Below are 27,011 nucleotides of genomic sequence, written 5' to 3' on the forward strand. Positions count from 1 at the left end.
TAAATTAAATTAAATAACTAGCCATCATCTAGGTCGGGAACCGGAGATTCTGTGTGTATCAAGTTGTACTTGAATTTTGATTACATGGAAAAGACCGTGAATCAGTGTTGTACAGGACTGGAAAACTTATTTATCTATAGGCCTATAAATAAAATTAGAGTTTTATAAGTCACCTCAATTTAAGGAATTTTGTATTGCCAGAATATCCATAACGAATTTTCAGCGTCTTTCTCGATATAACGATCCCCTCTCCCTCCCTTTAGAAACATCACAGCTCCTTTGATGAAAATGAAATAGAAACAACGCTTGCGCCAACAATCGTCTGCTCCGTTATACACTTCTGTCTGCTGTGCGCTATCATTGACTATAGTCAATGGCGCTATGTTACAACAGATTTCAGATACAACAGCTGGGGAGTGATGACGATATAATGCTTGTACACTGTGATTGAGTGATAACCATGGTAACTTTAGTAAGGCTGTGATTGGCCAATGAGTAGGCCTAAATATGGCGACTTGTTAAATTTGTGTATGAATTGAAGAGAAACCTATTAATGAACAGAAGAACAAAGAAAGAGAATAACAAGATTGTTCTCGTTACATTCTTTTTTAAGAGTGTTTTAATTATCTCTAAATATAATTTTACACTTTTTTATTACTTATCTATCAATTCCTATGCTGTGATACAGCACCTATCGGTAGCCTATCTGTCTATCATGAGCAGTACCTTATAACACTTTCTAAAGGTTCCTTTAATATTTACGTTATTTATAGCAATGTAATGTTTGGCTAGTGATTAGTTGAGTTTGAGTTAGATACAATTTTAAACGTAGCCGTTTGTACAACTGAACCAAGATAAATGATTTGAAATTTACAATAATAATGATTGTGCAATATTGAATTTCATTTATACAAATGTAAATCGTGACTTAATGGCTGTTTACAGCGTTTTAATGAGTTTGTCATCTGTTTTTATACTATATTGGATTAACCGTATTTTTCATTCCCCCCCCCTCTCCCTATTAACTCAGGTAATCGAGTATACACAATATAGTGTAAAGTATAGTAGCCTATGCTACTTGCTACTTGATTGTACTGTATTTTAACGAGCTTTATGTCAGCAAAGCGTTCTGCTGTGTAGCTGGACGTGTCTGTACCACGCGTTATCTTTTATCTATCACAGCAGTTGAGCCCTCAGCCATCCCTTGCGCTCTCTCTCTTAGATCTTACGTCTTGCTAGTCTTAAATAATAACTTTCTACACAAATCCTAAACTATCCCAAAATCCTATTTTAACTAATTTAATTCAATAATATAACTATTGTCTTATCCACTTTCTATCTGGCGATTTTGTAATGTATTTTGGATTGTCGTCACGTTGAACACTGTTGCAATTAACTTTAGCCCCCCCCATTTGAATTTTTTGAGCCCCCCCCAAGAATTTCAATGACGCAGTCTGCGTCACGGCCCCCCCTTGTGGGCACCCCTGCGTAATTGTTTTTCCCAAACCAAACAACTAAACAACTGAAATAGATAAGAATTATGTGATTCTTATTCAGCAAAATTATACAGCAGGAGAACGTTTTAACTGAAATTTTCTACCAAGCGAACAAGTACTTTTGCAGGACAGAACACATGTATTTAGTTCAGTACGAATCTCTTTCACGACCTCATTTAAATTATGCAAGCAAAGATGCAAATTGGGTCAAACACGAGCGCCAATGACGTCATTGGATGAGGTCAGGAGCGCAACTGCTGTACAGTAGAAGCTCCCTAAACAGCTTTAAATATAAGTAATTTATCAGATACTAAAACACGACGATTACTTCTTAATAATGTAAGGCGTATGCAATATAATTTTGTTCCGAACGTTAAATGCTAGAAAACTAACAAAATAGGTAAAATACAGTAGTATCGATTAGTTTCATTCATGACCTATGTTCTCATTGATACTTTCCCGTGTATTGCGGCACCTACACCACAGCCTACTGTACTTTCACATAGTATACTTGTCCTTGTCACAGTCCGTGATATCAAGTCGAACCAGTAACATACAGTAGTATCGAGTAGTGTCATTCATGACCTATGTTCTCATTGATACTTTCCCGTGTATTGCAGCACCTACACCACAGCCTACTGTACTTTCACACAGTATACTTGTCCTTGTCACAGTCCGTGATATCAAGTCGAACCAGTAACATACAGTAGTATCGAGTAGTGTCATTCATGACCTATGTTCTCATTGATACTTTCCCGTGTATTGCAGCACCTACACCACAGCCTACTGTACTTTCACATAGTATACTTGTCCTTGTCACAGTCCGTGATATCAAGTCGAACCAGTAACATACAGTAGTATCGAGTAGTGTCATTCATGACCTATGTTCTCATTGATACTTTCCCGTGTATTGCGGCACCTACACCACAGCCTACTGTACTTTCACACAGTATACTTGTCCTTGTCACAGTCCGTGATATCAAGTCAACAGTACCAGTAACATACAGTTGTATCGAGTAGTGTCATTCATGGCCTGTGTTCTCATTGATACTTTGAACTTTCCCGTGTATTGCAGCACCTACACCACAGCCTACTGTACTTTCACATAGTACACTTGTCACAGACCGTGGTATCAAGTCAACAGAACCAGTAACATACAGTAGTATCGAGTAGTGTCATTCATGGCCTGTGTCCTCATTGATACTTTCCCGTGTATTGCAGCACCTACACCACAGCCTACTACACTTGTCACAGACCGTGGTATCAAGTCAACAGTACCAGTAACAAACAGTAGTATCGAGCAGTTCCATTCAAGGCCTGTGTCCTCATTGATACTTTCCCGTGTATTGCAGCACCTACACCACAGCCTACTGTACTTTCACATAGTACACTTGTCACAGACCGTGGTATCAAGTCAACAGAACCAGTAACATACAGTAGTATCGAGTAGTGTCATTCATGGCCAGTGTTTTCATTGATACTTTCCCGTGTATTGCAGCACCTATACCACAGCCTACTGTAGTTTCACATAGTACACTTGTCACAGACCGTGGTATCAAGTCAACAGAACCAGTAACATACAGTAGTATCGAGTAGTGTCATTCATGGCCTGTGTCCTCATTGATACTTTCCCGTGTATTGCAGCACCTATACCACAGCCTACTGTAGTTTCACATAGTACACTTGTCACAGACCGTGGTATCAAGTCAACAGTACCAGTAACATACAGTAGTATCGAGTAGTGTCATTCATGGCCAGCGTTCTCATTGATACTTTCCCGTGTATTGCAGCACCTACACCACAGCCTACTGTACTTTCACATAGCACACTTGTCACAGACCGTGGTATCAAGTCAACATTACCAGTAACATACAGTAGTATCGAGCAGTTCCATTCATGGCCTGTGTCCTCATTGATACTTTCCCGTGTATTGCGGCACCTACACCACAGCCTACTGTACTTTCACATAGTACACTTGTCACAGACCGTGGTATCAAGTCAACAGTACCAGTAACATACAGTAGTATCGAGTAGTGTCATTCATGGCCAGTGTTCTCATTGATACTTTCCCGTGTATTGCAGCACCTATACCACAGCCTACTGTAGTTTCACATAGTACACTTGTCACAGACCGTGGTATCAAGTCAACAGAACCAGTAACATACAGTAGTATCGAGTAGTGTCATTCATGGCCTGTGTCCTCATTGATACTTTCCCGTGTATTGCAGCACCTACACCACAGCCTACTACACTTGTCACAGACCGTGGTATCAAGTCAACAGTACCAGTAACAAACAGTAGTATCGAGCAGTTCCATTCAAGGCCTGTGTCCTCATTGATACTTTCCCGTGTATTGCAGCACCTACACCACAGCCTACTGTACTTTCACATAGTACACTTGTCACAGACCGTAGTATCAAGTCAACAGAACCAGTAACATACAGTAGTATCGAGTAGTGTCATTCATGGCCAGTGTTTTCATTGATACTTTCCCGTGTATTGCAGCACCTATACCACAGCCTACTGTAGTTTCACATAGTACACTTGTCACAGACCGTGGTATCAAGTCAACAGTACCAGTAACATACAGTAGTATCGAGTAGTGTCATTCATGGCCAGCGTTCTCATTGATACTTTCCCGTGTATTGCAGCACCTACACCACAGCCTACTGTACTTTCACATAGTACACTTGTCACAGACCGTGGTATCAAGTCAACATTACCAGTAACATACAGTAGTATCGAGCAGTTCCATTCATGGCCTGTGTCCTCATTGATACTTTCCCGTGTATTGCGGCACCTACACCACAGCCTACTGTACTTTCACATAGTACACATGTCACAGTCCGTGATATCAAGTCAACAGTACCAGTAACATACAGTAGTATCGAGCAGTTCCATTCATGGCCTGTGTCCTCATTGATACTTTCCCGTGTATTGCAGCACCTACACCACAGCCTACTGTACTTTCACATAGTACACTTGTCACAGTCCGTGATATCAAGTCAACAGAACCAGTAACACACAGTAGTATCGAGTAGTGTCATTCATGGCCTGTGTCCTCATTGATACTTTCCCGTGTATTGCGGCACCTACACCACAGCCTACTGTACTTTCACATAGTACACTTGTCACAGTCCGTGATATCAAGTCAACAGAACCAGTAACACACAGTAGTATCGAGTAGTGTCATTCATGGCCAGTGTTCTCATTGATACTTTCCCGTGTATTGCAGCACCTATACCACAGCCTACTGTAGTTTCACATAGTACACTTGTCACAGACCGTGGTATCAAGTCAACAGTACCAGTAACATACAGTAGTATCGAGTAGTGTCATTCATGGCCTGTGTCCTTATTGATACTTTCCCGTGTATTGCAGCACCTATACCACAGCCTACTGTAGTTTCACATAGTACACTTGTCACAGACCGTGGTATCAAGTCAACAGTACCAGTAACATACAGTAGTATCGAGTAGTGTCATTCATGGCCAGTGTTTTCATTGATACTTTCCCGTGTATTGCAGCACCTATACCACAGCCTACTGTAGTTTCACATAGTACACTTGTCACAGACCGTGGTATCAAGTCAACAGAACCAGTAACATACAGTAGTATCGAGTAGTGTCATTCATGGCCAGTGTTTTCATTGATACTTTCCCGTGTATTGCAGCACCTATACCACAGCCTACTGTAGTTTCACATAGTACACTTGTCACAGACCGTGGTATCAAGTCAACAGAACCAGTAACATACAGTAGTATCGAGTAGTGTCATTCATGGCCAGTGTTTTCATTGATACTTTCCCGTGTATTGCAGCACCTATACCACAGCCTACTGTAGTTTCACATAGTACACTTGTCACAGACCGTGGTATCAAGTCAACAGTACCAGTAACATACAGTAGTATCGAGTAGTGTCATTCATGGCCTGTGTCCTCATTGATACTTTCCCGTGTATTGCAGCACCTATACCACAGCCTACTGTACTTTCACATAGTACACTTGTCACAGACCGTGGTATTAAGTCAACAGAACCAGTAACATACAGTAGTATCGAGTAGTTCCATTCATGGCCTGTGTTCCATTGATACTTTCCCGTGTATTGCAGCACCTACACCACAGCCTACTGTACTTTCACATAGTACACTTGTCACAGACCGTGGTATCAAGTCAACAGAACCAGTAACATACAGTAGTATCGAGTAGTTCCATTCATGGCCTGTGTCCTCATTGATACTTTCCCGTGTATTGCAGCACCTACACCACAGCCTACTGTAGTTTCACATAGTATACTTGTCCTTGTCACAGTCCGTGATATCAAGTCGAACCAGTAACATACAGTAGTATCGAGCAGTTCCATTCATGGCCTGTGTCCTCATTGATATTTTCCCGTGTATTGCGGCACCTACACCAAAGCCTACTGTACCTTCACACAGTACACTTGTCACAGTCCGTGATATCAAGTCGAACCAGTAACATACAGTATCGAGTAGTGTCATTCATGGCCTGTGTTCTCATTGATACTTTCCCGTGTATTGCGGCACCTACACCACAGCCTACTGTAGTTTCACACAGTATACTTGTCCTTGTCACAGTCCGTGATATCAAGTCGAACCAGTAACATACAGTATCGAGTAGTGTCATTCATGGCCTGTGTTCTCATTGATACTTTCCCGTGTATTGCGGCACCTACACCACAGCCTACTGTAGTTTCACACAGTATACTTGTCCTTGTCACAGTCTGTGATATCAAGTCGAACCAGTAACATACAGTAGTATCGAGCAGTTCCATTCATGGCCTGTGTCCTCATTGATATTTTCCCGTGTATTGCGGCACCTACACCAAAGCCTACTGTACCTTCACACAGTACACTTGTCACAGTCCGTGGTATCAAGTCAACAGAACCAGTAACATACAGTAGTATCGAGTAGTTCCATTCATGGCCTGTGTCCTCATTGATATTTTCCCGTGTATTGCGGCACCTACACCAAAGCCTACTGTACCTTCACACAGTACACTTGTCACAGTCCGTGGTATCAAGTCAACAGAACCAGTAACATACAGTAGTATCGAGCAGTTCCATTCATGGCCTGTGTCCTCATTGATATTTTCCCGTGTATTGCGGCACCTACACCAAAGCCTACTGTACCTTCACACAGTACACTTGTCACAGTCCGTGGTAGGGCCTATCAAGTCAACAGTACCAGTAACATACAGTAGTATCGAGTAGTGCCATTCATGGCCTGTGTCCTCATTGATACTTTCCCGTGTATTGCGGCACCTACACCACAGCCTACTGTAGTTTCACATAGTACACTTGTCACAGTCCGTGGTATCAAGTCAACAGTACCAGTAACATACTGTAGTATCGAGTAGTTCCATTCATGGCCTGTGTCCTCATTGATACTTTCCCGTGTATTGCGGCACCTACACCACAGCCTGCTGAACTTTCACTTCGAATTCCTGTTACATATATTCTAAAGTCCATTCATTTTCTATATTTCTATTTGATTCTATCTACCAACTGTTGAAACAAGACATCTTTATTCAATTTACGACTTTTCCTCAACAGTTTTGTAAACTATAGAGATAAAAGCTGAAATTAACATTGCATTTACAGTACAGTACTGTACAGAGGTCCAAACTCCTTGTATATAGCAGAACAAGGATGTGAGCTGGTTCACAAATCATCCCCATGACGTCACAACAATGTAGGGCAGATGGGGGTGGCTGCGACACGTGGCTACCCTACTTGTCATTGATAAGAGGTTGGGGATGTTTGTGATAGTTCATCAATGAATTTATTCAAAGTAATTATTGCCAGATAGATGTTTCTAATCTCCAAATGACAGTGAACCATATCACAGCTCGCCAATGGGTTAATATTTTAACGCGGACAATTTGTATTATAATTTCCATGAAGTGCAGTTATTCCTTTCGTCATCAACAATTGTTTGAGTAAAAAATGTATTACTTGTATTAATTTATTTAAGTATTCTGTATTAAGTATACAAAACAGTGAAACAACAAACCGCCTTCTATAAACCGGAAGGAACTAACCTTAACATAATCTTAAGCTCATCTACAAAAATAATACAGTAAACCTTTGGGGAGTATGTTTATTGTATAAGTATTAATGTGCTTGAAATGTTTTTTTGGTGTTTATTCCAGTTTATTTGTGTATATCCACGCGATTGGTATTCAGCAAGGAAACGGTTTAAACCCTTGTCACTGTTTACCGTCGATCTTTAGTTATAAAACCATTAATTGTTGGCCCAATGCAAAATTTCTGGTTACATAATCCCTCTCGCTGGGAACCGGTAGAGAGGTTAGCGGAACGTGGTACTTTGATAAACTTTATTTCCAAAACACGTCAATTCAGCCAACAAACACACAATAATTGTTCCTTCCTCGATCCCCGGGGTCTTCCACCCCCGCAGATGACGTCACCACAGACATCCCCACGTGTTTGGCCTACATTCACCCCATTCATCCGTCGCCCCCGTGACGTCATCGACGCACAGCGCGTGTTCGTCCCATATACCTTCCGTCCATTCAGTCCCTGGGACTCCTCTATGACGTCAACAAGGGCACGTGTATGCCCCACCGTTCATTCATTTTGTTCAACTTCCAGCTATTCTTGGAAATTCCCTAACGGCATTTGATAAGTCGAGGAGTAAAGTGTTTTCTTAATTAAGGAATTTCCTTGGTTTCTTCTAAGAACGTGTATGTAATACAAATCAAGAACGTAGATAAATTGGTGTCGTATATGGCTTAATTAAAAATCTACTAACAATTTGATAATTTTCGTAGATGTATTTTCGAACCGTTTAAGTGTAGTAGTCTATTATAGGTTTACAACAGTCTTGCCTTAACTACGGAGTTAGCACATCATTCGCCTTTTTACCCCCGTCGGCTTCCATTCGACGTAGTCACCATGTAACAAGAAGTAGGCCTACCAAATCAGCTTAGCTGAAGTCACAAGTAACGAAGTTTGAAAAAAAAAAACTCTAGCAAGTAGTTCATTAACGAAGAATAAAACAGTGTTTTCGGTTACTTTATTACTTCATACGTCTTCCAAAAACATTTTGATGAAATGAAAATTCTTCTTTATTGAGGCGAACTTAGTCCATGGTCCTTTTCTACAGTTAACCTCTAAAACTCTGGACTCTATATTTTTGATGCAGGTCTACATAGCATTGTATAAAACACAATGACAATACCATAAACGCCAATATTGTTTCAACAAAGTTGTATCAAACAAAGTTATGACTATCAATACAACTAGAAGTCCCTTCCCCATGTTAAAGTTAATGCAAACAATGATGTGCAAAAAACACCATCACCAAAAACAAACAAAAATACCTTACCTTGCTTATCAGGAAGTCTTTTTCGTCAAAATGCCGACCAAACATTTTGGGCGCCTCGCCGGGAATTGGTTCAATTTTGATGCAAACCTCTTGACCCTTCCTGGCGCTCTCCACGGACTTGTGGTTGTTTTCTATACTTGTCACAATACCGAGTTCAACAAACTGCAACAAACAGAGAACACATTTCACGTTGCGTCAAAATGGTGTCTAATCTGTGGGTTATTTATCCATACTGGTTACCACACCAAAATGAACAAACTGAAACAGAGAACACATTTCAGATTATGCCAAAATTGCATTTAATATTTGCGAAGTTATTATTCATACAGGTCACAACACACTTGCAACAAACAAAGAACACTTTCCAGGTAACGTCAAAAGGGTGTCTAATATTTTCAAGGTAATTTTCTATACTGGTCACAATATCGAGTTTAAAAACGGAAACAAACAGGGAACAATTTTACATTGAGTCTAAATAAATCTTCTCTAGTTGTTTTATGAATTATAGTTGTCATGATTGGGGTTATGGGGTTTATAGCTGTAAAACTGCCTCGTCAACGTTGTGGGAATTGTTCTATAAATTATTCAACACGCCCAAGATTTCGTATTATGATAGAGTAAAAATTCAACGAATGAAAAGTAACCTAAGACGTTTTCCCTATACACAACAACATACTGCAATAAGCTACCCAATAAATTCTGAGTCGACCAACCTAATAAATATTTTTTGCCAAAACTACGGAATAATTACAGAAAACACAGAAATTACGTCTTAGTTAGCAATACTTAGAGGAAATCCTATCAAGAAAAGGGGAAAAGGAAGAAAAACTGTGCCTACTCAGGACATGGCCAGAAACAGATTTTTCGGGGATGAAAGCAGACAGCCTACAATATGTTCAGATTGATGTAGTTTTGTATACGATCATCGACTTTTTCCCACTGGAGAATATTTTTCGTTAGAACAATCGATAAATATATGCCTTTTTAAACAAAAAGCAGCAATTAAGCAGCAATTAATTCATAATAAATAATTGCGATTAAACTAATTGATCGGAAAATTCCCATGTAGCACAGATGGTTGGGCCAACGTTGGCCAACTGTGGGACAGTTGGTCGATGGTTGGTTGGAGCTTCCACAACCAACCAACCGTTGTCCAACTGTATATCTCGTAGTTGGGCCAACCAATATTTACAACTGTGGACCAACATTGGTTCATTGTTAATGAAATACATTAATATGCATTGCTGGGTATCATACATCAATCCAACCGTTGTCCAACCGTTTTTCACTCCGTTGGACCAACAAAAGATACTTTTGTTGGACCAACGATGGTCCATAGTTGAGTTTACACGACTTTCATTCTCTGGGTCTAGCTTTCACAACATAATTATAATAAAATATCTGGTTTTACAATACCTTTATCAGTTCCAATAGTTTCCAAAAGTTTTTGGAACTGATAAAGGTATTGTAAAACCAGATATTTTATATATTACAGTTCCGGGGCTACAACAATGAATTTTAATAATTATAATAATGCAAATATTTTTTAAATTAAATTCTTTAACTTATTTGCAACAATTTAAGGGGAAAGAGTAATTAATCATATAACAGGCAATTATAATAGCATTAATAATCTAACGGTAATTAATTAATCTATATTCAAATACCAGTATCCTCTCTAACTAAAAAAAAAAATAACTACTTATAATGCCTTAACAGATTAACAGAATCATATTATACTGTGTAGTATCAAAAATGTTTGAAGTATTGCGACCATTGCAACTGTCGGCTACTCTTTCACCACTTGAAAACTCTCTATATCAACAATCACAGATAGCTCAGTGGTAAAGTAAGAGGCTCATAAGTCGAAGGACCCGGGTTCGAGACCCGCCTGGGCCAAAAAATTTTGTTCTAGCTTTTTTTCAAAATTTGTTTTTATGAACTATTTAATCAATGTACTCAACTAATAATTATGCTTTTCGTGCTAAATCTTTATTATTTTGTGTGAAATAAAACGGTTGGACAATGGTTGGCTGGAAAACAGTTTAAAGAGGTGACATTTCTACCGTTGGCCAACTGTGTGGCTCCACAATTTACCAACGTTGGCCCAACCATCTGTGCTACATGGGTTACGTCCTAAGCAGGCTGAGAAAACAGACAACTCACACAACACCCAAAACTATAGAACATCCAGGATAGGCGATGCAACTCTAAACATTATCAGTTAGTCATATTGTATCCTATATTTCTCGAAACTAAAATAAAAATAACCCACCGATAAATTACATTTTGGAGAGAGGATCGAAACAGACTAGATGTCATTTTTAGCCCGTTATTGCCCTAACAAGCGTCGAAGTAGCATATATTCCCCGCGGAGTTCAAAGGAGACGTCTACGACTACGACCATTCCCCAACAGAATTGCCGCTTCCAGAAATATTTTTATTTACACGCAGAGGATGGGATAAATAACAGCACCAACACAGTTTACAATTAAACCAAAGTAGCCTAGAGGTAATGAGGCGTCACAGTTTCGATACTTATTTCATACAACCAAGGGACCAAGGAAACAATTTTATCACCAAGGACAAAGGGTCCGACGATTAGGACACGTCTTCCTCCCACTCAGAGTTTCGGCAGGGTGACGTCATATATTCTGAACACTTTGTCAACAGAGGGCCTTGGCAACGGAGCATCTTGTCAACTGTGCATCTTGTCAAAGTTTCTATACACTGTGATGTGACACAAGTTGTCCGTGTTTACCCCCTGTAAATTTGTTCTTACTAAACAATTATTATTTTGACAAAAAGAAGAAACGTAGGGAACAATTCTTTAGAAGAAAATATTAGAAGACGAGTTAGTGAGTTATGACACTGTATGAACTGCAGATATGTTTGAAATTTATAGACCGGCAGAGCGCAACAAAATGACGTAAAAATAACCAAGGACTTATTGTTAGATTATGGATCAACACTTGACCATAGTGAATTAAATTGAATACAAATAGGTTAAATGGTTAAATGCACATTACTCTAAGAATAAGAATAAGAATAAGAATCCTTTATTGTCATTAGACACAGTTGTGCAATAGACATTGTCAAAGAAAACTATAAACTAGAAAATGTAACAGAGTCATGAACATTATCACAGTAGACCTTATATAACATACATGTAAAACTTAGCCTATATCACAGAAGAGATCGCAGTTGTCAATTGAGAATAAATATCATAAAATAAAAATTGTTGAATAACAATGCATGTTACTTAAAATCTATAAAATCAGTAGCACTCAAATGCAAAAACTCATTAACAGAATAAAGTGGGTGCTTTAGAAGACCATTTGTTACAACAGTTTTAAAATTAGCAAAGGATTCAATATTCTTGACATGATGAGGTAGTATATTGTACAGTTTAAGCCCTATAACTTTAGAGCTTTTGGCTGCTTTGGTCAATCTACAAAAGGGAATGTCAATTTCATGCTTGAGCCTTGTGTTGTGGCTATGTACATTTAGCCGTTTCAACAAGAATACAGATTGTTTTTTTACTTCTAATAGAACATACAAAACATATAAACTAAAGACAGTTAACACTTTTTCATGAATAAAAATAGGCCTACAGTGCTCTGAGTAGTCAGCTGAAGCTAGTATTCTGACAGCTTTTTTCTGAACCAGTAAGACATCATGTACTCCAGCTGCATTTCCCCATAAACATATGCCATACAGTAAATTACTTTGAAAGAAACTATTGTAAGCAAGCTTGAGATATGACTTCGGGACATTTTTATCTAAAGATCTTAGTAAATATACAACTCTTGAAAGTTTGTTACAAATATAATCCGTATGAAATTGCCATGTCAATTTTCTATCAAGAACTAAGCCTAATAGTTTAACATTACTTAACCCTAATTGATCACAGGAGGGAGAATCACTGGCCTTGACATTTTTATTACTAAAAACTATGGTTTGAGTTTTGTCATTGTTAAGTATGAAACCATTGGTACTGAACCAGTTGGATACACTTTTAAGGGCACTTTCAGAATTCAAATTGACAGTTTTTATATCAGAACCAGCATTAAACAAAGTAGTGTCATCAGCAAAACATACAGTCTCAAATGGTACATTAACATCAATGTCATTAACCATGACAAGGAATAAAAGAGGTCCAAGAACCGAACCTTGCGGCACGCCAAAGGGTACAAGTCTCTTACATGAATACTGATTATTGACACAGACTATTTGTTCTCTATTATCTAGGTATGAGCTAAGAAGTGACAGAGTTGTATCAGTCACCTTGTAGTACTTTAACTTAGCCAGCAATGTCTCATGACAAACACAATCAAAGGCTTTACTGAGGTCACATAAGGTGACACCAGTATCGGCTCTGCTTTCAAGGTTTGCTAGGATTGCATCTACAAGATAGGTCACAGCTTGAATTGTAGATTTCCCAGTTCTGAAACCATACTGTACAGTTGAAAACAAGGAATTATCTTCAAAATAATTGTACAGCTGGTCATGTAAAATTCGTATAAAACTTTGGCAAAGACTGGAATTAAAGCTATTGGCCTATAACTAGCTGGGAGATCTCTGCACCCTTTCTTAAAAACAGGAACAACCTTAGATAACTTAAGCTTTGCAGGAAATACACCTTCAATAAGACAACTATTTATACAATAGGTTAAAGGCTCTACAATCACAGGTAAAATAGACTTTAGCACATCACTAGACAGGCCATAAATATCACGACTTTTAGAACTTTTTAGAAGCCGCACATGCCGCGCTACCTCCTCACATGACACTAACTTCCATTCCAAACCGGGTGCTGCAATGCTCTTGGTTTTGAGAAGATCCACTGCAGCCGAAGGAACGCCACCAGATTTCTCCGCCACCTCCAACACCGAGTCAATGAAGAAGTCGTTGAAGTCGTTTGGTTCCACAGAAGTATTGGGTTGATGTTTGCTCGAAGATTCTTTCCGAATGGCCGGCCAAGCTGCTCTACACTTGTTGTCGGATTTTTCAATACAGTCGGCAACAAACTGTTTTTTGGCAGTCCTCAGTTCTTGTTTGTATGTCTTTCTATATTCAGTTAGAGCTTGAAGGGATGCTGAGGTTTTAAGAACATTGTGGCGATCAAGGAGATCCATGAGGATACTTCTACTCTTCTTCAGGTCTTCATTGTACCAGGCTTTACCACCAGAGAACTGTCCACCGGAGTTGCAATTTGGGTCCCGCTTCTTCTGCAGCGGAAAGGACTCGTGGAAACCAAGCAATATTTGGTCAAAAAATAAATTAAAAATTTCTTCAGAGTTTGTACCTAAGGCTAGTACAGACCAGTCAACACTGCTTAAAAACTGGAAGAAGGTATTTATTCGGGCTTCTGTTATGGGCCTATGGTATACAAGGGAGTTGGACTGTTCAAGATAAGTGTAAAGTGTTGGATCTCACCTTCCTTTTTAAGCTGTTGAATGGTTACATTGATAGTCCGGCTCTGCTTGAGAGGATTGACATCAAGGTCCCCATAGGAACTCGATCCAGGTCAGCTCTCAGGAGAAAATACATGCCCGTGTACTATGCCTATAACAGTGGGATATCCAGACTTCTTCGGATTGGTGGGGACACAGCAACACAAGTAAATTTCTTCGGAACATCTGTCTCCAAATTCAGAAGAGAAATAGATCAAATGGAAATCCCGTAATAGCTCATTTATTTTCTTCTCACTCTCTGTATTCCTTTATTCTTCTTTGCGTTATCTTCATTTGCATTCATTGTCTCACCCTGCCATTGCATTACTCGTTCTAATGTTTGTTTGTATAACTTTTGTTTGCATAGTTGCATATTTGATTTTATATCTGTATTGTCTCATTATACAGTAGCATGTAACTTGATGATTGGAACTTATTATTGTCTCATGATTTTGTTGAGTCTGTATTAATGTATTATTAAGAGAGTTTTCATCATCTTTCGGCAACATTGTACTTGCATGTCAACGAATCATTAAACTGCAAAATCTTTATTGTAAATAGATTATAGTTGTAATTTTGTTATTAATTTATTGATATTATTGTTGTTATTTATTTAAAATCTAGCTGTCTTGATTGTTATCATTACTTACATTGTTAAAAATGGTGGAACCGTTGATAATAATAAATAAATAAATAAATAAATAAATAAGTTTTCTCGGAATAGGCTAGGCGTATGTCTAAGTTAACTGCAGCATGGTCAGAAAGGCCACAATCCATAACTGTATTAATATAACTTGAATAATTGAGATCAGTCAAGATATTGTCGAGAACTGCATTACCTCTTGTAGGCGTAGAGTTGGTTGGATGTAAGTTGAACTGCCTCATAAGTCTTGCAAGTTCACGCTGGATTGGTTTGGTAAAATCAGCCACCAAATCTACATTGTAGTCCCCTCCGATGACAAGGGAAGACGATTTAAGACTTAGAAGACATAATAACCTTTCAAACTGATTGAGGAATATATTTACATCACCATTAGGTGATCTATACACACTGACTACAATGATATTGCATTCGAGTTTGATGGCAGCAACTTCCAAATGTTGAGTTGAGCAAAAACGAGCAACATCCATAACCTTATATTTTAGTCCATTTTTTACATAGATAGCTGATCCACCATGCACCATATCGTCCCGTGCATAGTATGTGGCCAAATGATAATCTTTTAGTCTATAAAAGCCTATCTCTTCAGTGTTAAGCCAATGTTCGGATATGCATAGGATATCATTTTTAATATCGCTTAAGACTACATCTAATTCCAGGGTTTTGTCCCTGGCTCTAGTTGGTATAAACAGTTCACTACTGAGCGTCATCTACAGGACATAGCGGCGTGTGTCTATGTCTATAGTCTATGGCTATTGTCTGTCAGAGGAAGGAAGATACGACCTTGGCAGACATCAGTGTCTGGCGAGGTGACAAACATGATAAGCAAGTCGTAAACTGAGCTGTGTTCAATGTTCATGTTTTGGATTGATTTTTCTCTGAGAAGTATAGTAGTTAAATTGGTTAATAATTAGCTCATAGCCATAGTTAAGTTTGATTTTCCACTTGGGAATTTTCAGAAATCATTGAAACACAGTGGTTTGCTTATGGTTGAATTTAATTTCGCCCTTAATAATTTCTGGAAATCATTGAAACATAGTGGTATTTACGTATGAGTAGTTTTGTTTTGCCCGTGATCTCTCTTAGTTTCCTGCAGTTTTTACATTTTTATTTGTATTAGCTCAATGTGCAATCCTTCTCCTTTTTCCAAAACTATGTAAAATAATAATTTTAGTTATTAATTAATTTTTCTATCAAGTTGTATGTTTGACTACTGGTGAAGCTCATTCTCCAGACACAGGCTTTGCCTACAGTATTTGGGAATAATCCATCTGTTTGTAAAACTCTGTGTAACAATTATTGTGTTTTTGATAGAATAAAGTATTTTTCAGTGGTTTGCTCATGGTTGTATTTTATTTTGACCTTGAGAATGAAAAAAAAAACATTGAAACTGCAATAATTTGCTTTCTCTTGGTTGAATTTGATTTCCCTATTGAGAATTTTTATAAATAATTGCAACCACAGTCATGTTCTAACACTCCAAATGGCAAATCACTTAAAACACAGTCCTAATTAACCAATGAAAAAGTGTTATTATTTTTAAGCATTAGAGAATTGTATAAAGAATATAGAAACAATATCAAATTTTCTATATGAAAACATTCTAATTATTCCAAGTTTTTTAACCTTACATTGAAGTCCTATTTACAATAATCTCTTACATGTGAACATTTGTACATTTTTTCCAATAAAAAAACAGCATACAAGCAAAAGTTTTCATACAAACATTGGTTTTTCCACAGGAAACATAAGTAACTCTTAAATATGTCGCACGTGATAATATTGGTCAATTTAAAAATGGGAATATTGGTGAATTTCTAACATAAAAAAATTGTGAACTTTTTACAGGGGTAACAGACAATTTATTTGATAAAAACATTCAAGTAGTTTCTGGATGGGATGGAAAGTATTAGCACATTTTGTTCATAGAATCAAATCTTAAAATATCCTTTATTATGTATGGATTTCTAGAAACTACTATATAATGTGGACAAGTTTGGGGGGAATAATAAATTTAGTTCGCTTCCTTTAAAACAAAATTTCAAAGATCTAACACTAGCGATGATTGTAAAATCACTTTAGCGAATTTCCCATACAGGGAATAAGTTATTACCGTAGGTCTCATCATGGTAAGACCTGGAGCCGGGACAGATTTACTTTTCCATTTGTGGTCCTCAGAGACCAAAAAGACAATCCATGCAAATTCACATAAGTGTGTCAAATAAATAGCACGATAACTCAAGCACAAATGGAGAAATGATCAGATTTATTCTCACAAGTTTGTGAACCAGCATGATCGAACTACAGGAACAGGGGTTTATGGGGGTTTTATAACGTAAAAATTAAACTTTCCCATTTTTGAACCTCAAAACAAACAAATATTTCAATAATTGCTGTCTAAACCATTTTGTAGAGCTTAAAACCCCATATAATTTAGTTCATTGAAGTGTTAACCCTTTCATTCCCAGTGAGTACATATGGAATCATGATTTTTATTGCAGTTTATAAAGCCAGTTGTTTCTCAATGATTCCATCTGTACTCATGTTTGGGTAGGTAAACTTATATTCTTGAAGTTGGCAGCACTGGAATAACTGTTTCCCTGGTTACAAAGTTGTTACTGTATTTTATAAGGCAGACCCCAGCACATGATTTTGGCTGCAACCGCATATTCCATCATTTTGGGAATTTATTGTGTTAAGATATGAACATATATAGTATGGAAAAAATATTAGTGCATTGATTATAGTTTTAGAATGCTATATACTGTAAATTGTTTCAGGCAAATATTTGAAAACATAACCTCTCTAGGATCAAAATAAATTATGAGTTCATATGGAATCATTGGGAATCTACGGCCAAGATTGAAGCAGGATTTTCATTGGTTTGAACTATCACAAAGTATTTAAATTTCATGCAAATAAATACAAAATATAAGTTCTGCTTATTTGTTTGTGTGTAAATATATTCTCAAAGAAATACACTTAAAAATTTAATTTATTTGGCAATTTATTCCGAGTTTTACATGTAAATTTCTGTTGAAATTTACCTAGAAATTTGGTTTTTCCAACTAAGTATACTACAAATAATAAATACAATCCCAAATAAAGTGATTTATGTAATACCGTATTCATTTTTATATATTGATATTTTATTGTGTTTATTGAAAATATAAAAAATTTTTAGTATCTTATTAATAGGTTGTTTCAGTGTTCCTCCATGTTGAAGATGCCCAATGACTCCATGTGGACTCATGATTCTAACTTTCTTATAAAAAGAAAAATTGGTCCAAACTTCATGTATTTTGCATATTTAAAATGTAGGCCTATATAGAAAGAAACACACAATTTTTTTTTTTTTTAATAGCTATTTCTATGTTTGGGAATGAAAGGGTTGATGTGATTAAATGGTTAAGGAGAAAATTCTGTTATTTTAAAAATCTTATATTCTTATCGAGAATAAAAAATTATTTTTTTAATTTTGCTTGTTTATGAACATATTTTAATCAAATTTGGAAAATTTCTCTATTCCATACTGAATTATTAACATTTCACTAAAAAAACACTTATATTTTAAGATTTACACACACATGTTACCATCATAGTATAAAATTAGGTATTCAATGGAATCCATACATTGCCGAAGATTAGTCACGAAAGTATAAACTAAAGCCTAAAAATAAACTTAGCCTAGTAGTACAGTATAGTCATTCTATAGAATGCCATTGTTACTACGTTTTAAGTATGAAATATTCTCTTTGAGGACTATTTAGCTTTTTTTTCTTTGTTTGGCAGATTGGCACGATATAAACTAAACAAACCTAATCATATACAAAATTATTTTAATACGCAAGGTTAAATAGGTTTTGCCAACAAATATTTTTCTTTGCTTCTTTGCCTGACACATTCATGGGCATAAAATGAAACGCCTAGACATTAATCGGAATGCCTAGTCACAGTGAATTAATTGCTATTATTATTACAGTACTCCATTTCACACTTTAGATTAATTACTTTGCCAATTACATGTAGGCCTACTATATTAATTTAAATTGCTAGATTTAAATTAATTTAATTTTATTTGGGTTGTCATCATTTACTGACTAATTAGTGTTATTGTGTAAAGCATCAGTGTTGTAGAAAATCACTCCAAAATAAATATACTATCTCTATTGTAGCTTTAAAATGTTATTGGAAGAGATCTAATTAATAAATTAACCAAACAAAATTTTAAAACGCTTTACTCAAAAAATCAATATCATTTCACCAACAAGGGAGAATCTTTTCAGGGTGTTTTCTCAGTACAATCATCAACATAGCAATGTCCGTGTGATAATTCAACCTCCAAGAACCTCCTGATCCGCTCGGTGAACTGCACATATGACTCAACATCATTGTGTCCGGCTCCTTCCAGCCACAGTGGCTCTACAGCGTTCGGACTCCTCTCGTAAATGTTGAGTCCGTGAGACATGTTGATCACATCATCGTCAGTTCCATGAATCACCAACACTGGACAAGTTACTTTGGCTATCTTCCCTCCATTGTTAAACAAGTCGCAGCACAACTGTCTAGGTTCCTCTCGAGGAAAAGCCACATTGAAGGCCGACAAAAACCCTGACTGTACAATAACGCCTCCGACCGACACTTTGGTGGCTAACTCCAACGTCGGGGCTGAACCCAAGCTCTGACCAAGCAAAACAATATCTTTTGGGTCACAGTTGTATTTCTCCAAGAGAATGTTGTAGGCTGTTTCTATGTCCGCGTAAATTTTCTTTTCCGAAGGTCTTCCTGTGCTTCTTCCATAACCTGTGTAGTCGTAAGCAAGAAAGTTGCAATTTAATTTACGCGCGAGCCATACGCAAACCATAGCCACAGTCCCGAGATCTGATGCGTTCCCGTGGGAATACAAGATTGTGGTTTTAACAGCTGGTGTTACTGCGTAATAAACACACAAGATTTTTGAGGAGTATTTGGTGTCTGCGTAGAACACATCAATGTCCTTCGGAATATCACAGCGGTAAAACCATTTTAACCTACGATGCAAGCTTGGCCTGGTTATTTTAAATGAATATTTGGAGGATTTGCTGTCTAACTGAACTTCGTAGGTTGGTGAAGGCGGCTGAAATGCAGCATGCTCTATGATGTTGCGAGGACAAGGCGGTAAACATAGTACTTGGAACAACTTACAAAACCCTGAACAGCATTTCATATTTCCAAAAGTGTTAAATATTTTCCTCAAAGATTGTATTTATACCTATCAAATTTAATAGCAAATTGATATCAACCAATAAATTTGGCAGTCAAAACACACACAAGTCAGTAACTATGGTTTTAGGTTCAAGGTCGGTGTTTTAAAGGCTAAATTATAATGATGATAAAACAATAATTCTGCTCTTGAAAAGATATAATAATTTTGTATAATCAGAGTCATATTGTTAAAAATGGTAAAATTTTATTAAATTAAAGTAATCAAAACCACTTGCAATTGTGACTAGTAACTGTTGTAGTAAGATACAGTAGTACTACTGTATTTTGTCTACAAAAACAACTAACTGTCATGGAAACATTTTGGAAAAGGTTTAAGACTTTGCCGTGAACACTTTGTCAATAGTTTTTACCTTTGATCATTGGGTATTATGACTTATACTTGGTTTCCAAGCTTCAACACTTCCTTTATAACCATTGACAGTGATTAGTCTAGATTGCATTATACATTTGAAAACCAATTCTAATTACATATTATTCTAATTTATAATGACATTAACAGTACCATTAACAAAGTATTATAATAGTAAACCTGTAAACATGTGTAACGGTCTTACTACCCACAGGCATGGTTTGTCCTACCTCCAGGGGCCTAACATTACCTCTTTCTAGCTTTTTCCTCTGCCGATCTCTGTGTTCTTTTCATGTATGAGCCTAATGTTGCCATCTCCTGGACTGCATCTTTCTGATGTTGCTATTTAGTATATTTGTCCGTCTAACGACACCATCCCCAGGACCTTTATCCTTCACAGGCCAGTGTTGCCATCTCAATCTTTAGCATTACTCTTATCTAGCATCACTGCCCACTCGAAGGATTGCCGGAAAACGTTCTATAACAACCACTATTTCTCTCATCGCCCCAAACCTAGTCATCATTAGAATGTAAAATTGCATCTTTACTTCCAACGAACTGCTCTATTTCGTTCAAACAGCTGATATCATTCAAGCAATCTCTTACATTGTTACTCCTCAAGCCATTACAATCCATTTGAAAAAAAATCAATGTTGAATACAGTAGACTCCCTCTTATCCGGACACCTTTTTACCAGACATCGGTTTAAGCGGACTACACTCAGCGGAAATGACATCTCTTTAACCAGAAAATTCTTATCAGCACATTGGTTTAACCGGACTATATCAGCAGGAAGTGGGCGCTACTGAAACGACTGTTTTCGTGGGAAAGATTTGTTGAGACCAGTGATCACGTGTCTAAATACAATGTTCTCCTAAATTTAAGTCAAATATTACAGTAAACGGTCTGTTTTTAGTGACGTCGGTTTAACCAGAAAAACCGTTATCCGGACTGGCCTCTGTCCCGAGGAGTCCGGATAAGAGGGAGTTTACTGTACTTAAAAAAATGCTGTGTACACTACTTCAGATCAACTCACTTAGAGTCGGGACCACGTAAGTTTGCAGTTGAGGGAGGAGCCTATTTACCATATGGTTTTGAATGAACCAATGAGAACCGTGCGGTGTTGCCAAATCTAATAATACCAGCTTACTTACTGCTTACTGCCATGGCCACTTGTACCCTAGCTGGTACTTGGCCTCGCCAACACGCTGTCGCCAATAGTCTCGGTCCCATGCATCTTCCTCTACAAGCCTCATCCTTTCCAAATCTTTTCGTACTTGACCCCACCACCTGGCTTTCGGTCTACCTATTGGTCTTCTTCCCCTCGGATTTCCTCTGAGTGCTATCTTCAGTAGACTCTCCTCCTTTCTCCTTAGGATATGGCCAACCCACCTTAATCTTCTACTCTTAACTTCTCCAATGATATCAGGGTCTTGAAATAATTCTCTTAGCTCCCGGTTGTGGCGGATTCTCCATACTCCATCTTCACATACTGGCCCATATATAGTTCTCAAAACTTTGTTCTCAAAAGTTATTATTTTCTTTTCTGAGTTCTTGCTCAGGATCCAATTTTCCCCTCCATATAAAAGTACAGGTCTTACTATAGTTTTGTAGATTCTAATTTTTGTCTTTCTCGTTAAAATTACCGTTAATTATCGTTAATAATACCAGCTTATTTGAACATATTACTTAGTATGTTTTAATTAGTGTTGTCAACGGGTGATGTGGCAACGTCGCACTAGCCTTGTCTTGTGATTGACTGTTCCCAACTGCAAACTTATGTGGCCTCGACTATAGACTAGTTGTTTTTGACTCCTGATCACAATTTAAATTATTAGAGGTTAAAATACCTCAATTTGTCAACGTCACCGATGAGCGGTGACCGGTTTCAACCCAGCAATGAGTTCACCCTCAGACGAAGAAAGAACATAAAATCACACCGAAGAGGTTGTCAAAAAGTCTAAATATACATAATGAAGAACAACTACATTTAAACACAATTTGACAAAAACATGTGTGGCCATTAATCGAATGTGAGGCAGAGGTAGCAGTGAATTACAAGTCCAGACTGTCGCCTTGTCTATGCCACCCCCCTCCCACTCCACTAGTTCTTAAAAACCTTCCATTTTCTCCTAAGAACATAAGGTAACAACCTCTCCTAATAAAATCCAGAAGTATATGCATGCCACGAATCAGGTTTAAAAAATTAAAGTTAAAAAAACCATGATGGACAATTTACTCACATCTTTGCTTGGCACACAGATTGGAGTTCCTTCTTTCACAATTCCTGCTTCTACCATGACTCCCATCACGATTGGATCTCTCGAGTTGAACACAAACTGAAACATAAAGAAAAACATTCTATACATTCATATTTTACTAGGTATGTTTTATATTAAACTTTCTTTGCAGTACAGAAGGGGGGGGGGGTCGAGGACAATGTGCACGGTCTTGATCAATGATCACCTTCTTGAGGAATCGGGAGTGTGGCAAAAACATCAAAAGTTGAACAAATAAGTTTGTTGTGATTGTACATAAATAAATGGAACTATCAAAACTAGCGTTATTTGAAGATTTTATGTTTATAAATAAGCCAAATTTTCTGGCTCCCCTCAAGCATATGTATTCCATAAAAGTAGAACCCCAGCCAAATATTACATCTTCCTTGGCCACGAGTAAGTGCCCTTGCTACGCCACAGTCTGATACCTAAATCAAAATCAAAACTGTTTGTCAGACTATAATGGCCACTCTAATAGCTTTTATACTGCCACAAAGGTCTGATGGATATTCTCTCTCACACAGCAGAAGATAACAGTTAACTATTCACTCCCAACTACGATCTTTAGAATGTCCACAGAAATAGTGTATATCTTCAATATCTCAAGGTATTGAGACAGTGCTCACCTGTGGTAGGACTTTGAGCTTGCACGGGAAGACAGCGATGTGCTTGAACTCGTCCCGCTTCTTCTGTTTGAGCTCTTCTCGGTAGGCCATGAACTTGTCAAACAGGTGGTAGATTATGTCTGCCTGGAAGATCTTCACTCCCAGGGTGTCCGCCAACTCCTGGGCGTCTTTCTCCACCTTCACATCAAACGCAAGGATTGTTGCGTATCTAAAAAAAAAACAGATACGTTCAGAAGAAAATATAGTGAATACATGACAACGTTTTACTACTTTTAACAAGTGTGTGGAAAATATAATTGATAAATGTAATAGGTTAGGTTGTATTGTAAAAGTAATAATTATAATTATATTTCCGGTGACAGATTTTTTCAATCCTCACAGCTATAAATAACACCAAATCCTCTCTTAAACCAGCAAGGTTAAGTAAGTTAGTGTTGTTCTAGTCTCTACGTCAGTGACATTTTGTATGAAATAATTAATAACACTTTAGGGAAAGTAGTCCAAACCTATGAGATATTTCTAGGTAATCACAAAATTTCCTTTGAAGTCCAAGACAAGCCTAGCAACACATCCATGTTTATTTGACTTGATTATACTCACTGGCTTTCGTGTTCCAACATGGTGGATGCCTTCATTACGTCCTTCTTGACCACAGGACCTATCCTGATGTTGGAATACTGCAACACAGTAGTTTGGGTTAAAACTCAGAAACATACATTAAGTGAAGATTTACAGTAAAAAAAAAAAAAAAAAACAATCACAGTTGTAGGCCTATGCTCAGAGTGGTGTATGAAGATTATTTATGTCCAAGTTGTTTAGAACCTTTTTATGCTGGAGTGAGATTCTTCAACCTCCTTACACAGTGTAAGAGTATCTTAAGTTTAAATGGTAGTTTAAGCTTTCCTAGTAAATATAATAATTATATTTCTAGAGCAGTTTCAAAACCTAGACCTATGATAACCAAAACAAATTAAGTCAGGAAGTTGTTTCTAAATATTGTATCCCCAACATACGGCTATAACCAGACATTTAGTTAGTTTTCCTGCTCAAGTTAGACTAGTGTAATATAACTATCTATCAAGTATAGTAACAAGTATAAAATAAAAATCAATGTTAAACTTAATCAATTGCCAACATTTATCTTTTTCATTATAACTAACCTGAACTAAGGACTACAGTTCTAACTAACTAAGAACTACAGTGAAAATAGTGGTATAATGGATAAAAACTCCAGGGTGCCTATTAGCCAAAAAGATGCAATAACGAAAATTACTTATCAACTTGGAAAACTGTGAAATTCTCAAATTAATCTTGATAGGCCTAAACCACAACAGAATACACCTAAAACAAAAGTTCAAGAGATTTGCAGAAAAATTAAACTGTGTTTTCTTGCAATAAACTTTGTTTTTCGTTTATATTGCACAAACCACGAAAAGAACAAGAACGAAAGACAAATAAGACAGAACCGTCATTGAAATCTTCCTAATATTTTTAATGTACCCATTTCAATAGAAAAAAGTGGTAGATCATATCCCTTCTAATCTAGTCCTTACTTTAACATTATCTCCCTACTTATTCGCCGACCACCCAGTGTCGGTATAGGCAGTTTAAACTATCTGTGGACAAATCATATCTTAAATGAATCTTAAAATCCTGGACAACATTCGTGATAATTTCCCGGGATCGCGGCAATTTACGTGATAATTTCTCGTGATCGTGGCAGCATTTGTGACAATCTCCAGCAGCGAGTCCGTGATCATTTTATCGCAAAATCGGCAACATCCTCGACTTCCGCGGCCCGCGGGATGGCAACGTCGTGATATTTTCCTCAAATTGCGCTCGCGACCGTGTTACTTGACAAGATGACGCGAAATGAGAAGCAATGGCGATTATATCAGATTATTCAATATCTATGAATCCAACACAATTCACGGACACTTGTTTCTGGCTGTCGAATTCACATAACATAATTATTCCGTCCACAGATCGATTGGACAACCAGTGAAGTCTACTACAGTATATTTCTGCTAATTTCTTTACTAGCATCGTTTAGTTCTGTTCGAATCTAGCCGTTCATTTAACATTATCGCCGACCTCCCAGTGTCGGTGTCGGCAGTGGCAGTTCATTAGTAGTACAGAGGCAAGTGACAATCACAATGGCCGGTATTGATATGAGGGCCGCCGTGCCGCGCCGTGGTGGCCGTCACATACTGATCATATCCGCCGCCGCCGCCCCACTACCGCACTACCAATACTCGGTATCACGACGAGCGGTGGGCGGCATTACTCCGAAAAATGTGCAAGATGAAGTATAAACCCAAAATGCACTGTTCGAACGACCGCACATGGTCAGTGGTCGAAAATAAACCCGAAACGGTGCGTTTTTCGTAGTTTTGCATTTCGGAACAATGCCTGGATTTCCTTGTGCTTGCCTGGGATGTCAGTTATTTCTTGAGAAAAGCGCTTTTTGACAGCTCGAAGCGGGGGCCGGCGCATCAGTTCTTAACCATCGGTATTTTAATGAAGTTAGCTATATTTAACCAACTGATACCAGCCAGTAAAAAATTACCATCTCATCCTTTTAGCACAATCCTTCACTAATATTCGCTTTAAAACACGCAATCCAGCAATAAAGTCTAATTACAAGATTTTAGCCGTTCACGGACAACACCAAACACCAGTACGCATTTCGCCAACTTGTTTACGTTAAAAAAAATACACCAATAGAATAGCCCTACAATATTTCTTCCCTACAAGATGGACGTTGGAGACTTGTCCACCTGCGAGCTCGGTCTGAGTCACGGACGCCGGATGTCCCATCCTCTCACCAACCCGCGGCTCGGGTTACACGATACACTACAACACATGATGGCACTCGTACCTTCCGTACCACTTCCTGGTGAACTATATTATACACGTAATATAGGACAATCCGGAGATAAGAATTAGTGATAGGCTATTGTCGGAAGCTGTACGGAAGAAGCTTCGCCAATTCCCATCACTGAACTCAACAATGTCGGTCAACTTGCTTGCTGATAAAGCGTCATTACGACTAAGTTGTTTCGTATTTATTGGATTTTGCCGATTAGTAAAATGTCGACAAAGTAGTTTCCGTTTTTAATACATAAAATTACGATCAACTGCATTGATGATTTAGCAACCTTCCTGTTATATTGTAGTACAACTATATTCTGTTAGTTGGTCTATAGAATAGACCAATTGTCTGTGGTCTATCTATGACCAAATGGTTTATTGTCTGTGATTGTAGGCACCCACGGAAGTATGCTAACCGTTTGGCAGCGTTTTATGTAAACTATTAATTGCCTACAAGGCGACAAAGTAACATATAAACAAATTCATTTATTTTGTGTGTCGGTAAACTATTAAATCTCTTGTCCGTCAAATGGATGCCGAAGTATTCACGGGAGTAAGCTGAACTAATAAGCATATTTCTTTTTAGATGGAGATGTGACATAAAAAGTGTTTAGAAGTGACGTCATACCAAC

General features: G+C 37.7%; 2 protein-coding genes across 5 annotated transcripts in view; both read right to left on the reverse strand.

The window, feature by feature from the left end:
* LOC128988674 (eukaryotic translation initiation factor 5B) overlaps window positions 1-27,011 on the reverse strand; it is a 76,951-nt gene that overhangs the window by 12,852 nt on the left and 37,088 nt on the right. For all 4 annotated transcript variants that reach the window (XM_054410190.1, XM_054410193.1, XM_054410192.1 and 1 more), the window contains exons 18-21: window positions 24,106-24,182; window positions 23,506-23,713; window positions 22,844-22,939; window positions 8,870-9,031 (exon numbers count right to left, since the gene is read on the reverse strand). In XM_054410190.1, coding sequence (XP_054266165.1) covers window positions 8,870-9,031; window positions 22,844-22,939; window positions 23,506-23,713; window positions 24,106-24,182 — 543 coding nt within the window. The remainder of the gene's footprint in view (window positions 1-8,869; window positions 9,032-22,843; window positions 22,940-23,505; window positions 23,714-24,105; window positions 24,183-27,011) is intronic.
* On the reverse strand, window positions 19,209-20,271 carry LOC128988676 (alpha/beta hydrolase domain-containing protein 17C-like). Its single transcript, XM_054410194.1, has one exon. It carries the CDS (start codon window positions 20,190-20,192, stop codon window positions 19,269-19,271), a length of 924 nt encoding a protein of 307 aa, XP_054266169.1. The 5' UTR covers window positions 20,193-20,271; the 3' UTR covers window positions 19,209-19,268.

The sequence above is a fragment of the Macrosteles quadrilineatus genome, unplaced genomic scaffold (assembly GCF_028750875.1).
Source record: "Macrosteles quadrilineatus isolate MER2022 unplaced genomic scaffold, UCM_ALF_1.0 Scaffold_3__2_contigs__length_128488019, whole genome shotgun sequence".
Taxonomy (NCBI): Eukaryota; Metazoa; Arthropoda; class Insecta; order Hemiptera; family Cicadellidae; genus Macrosteles; species Macrosteles quadrilineatus.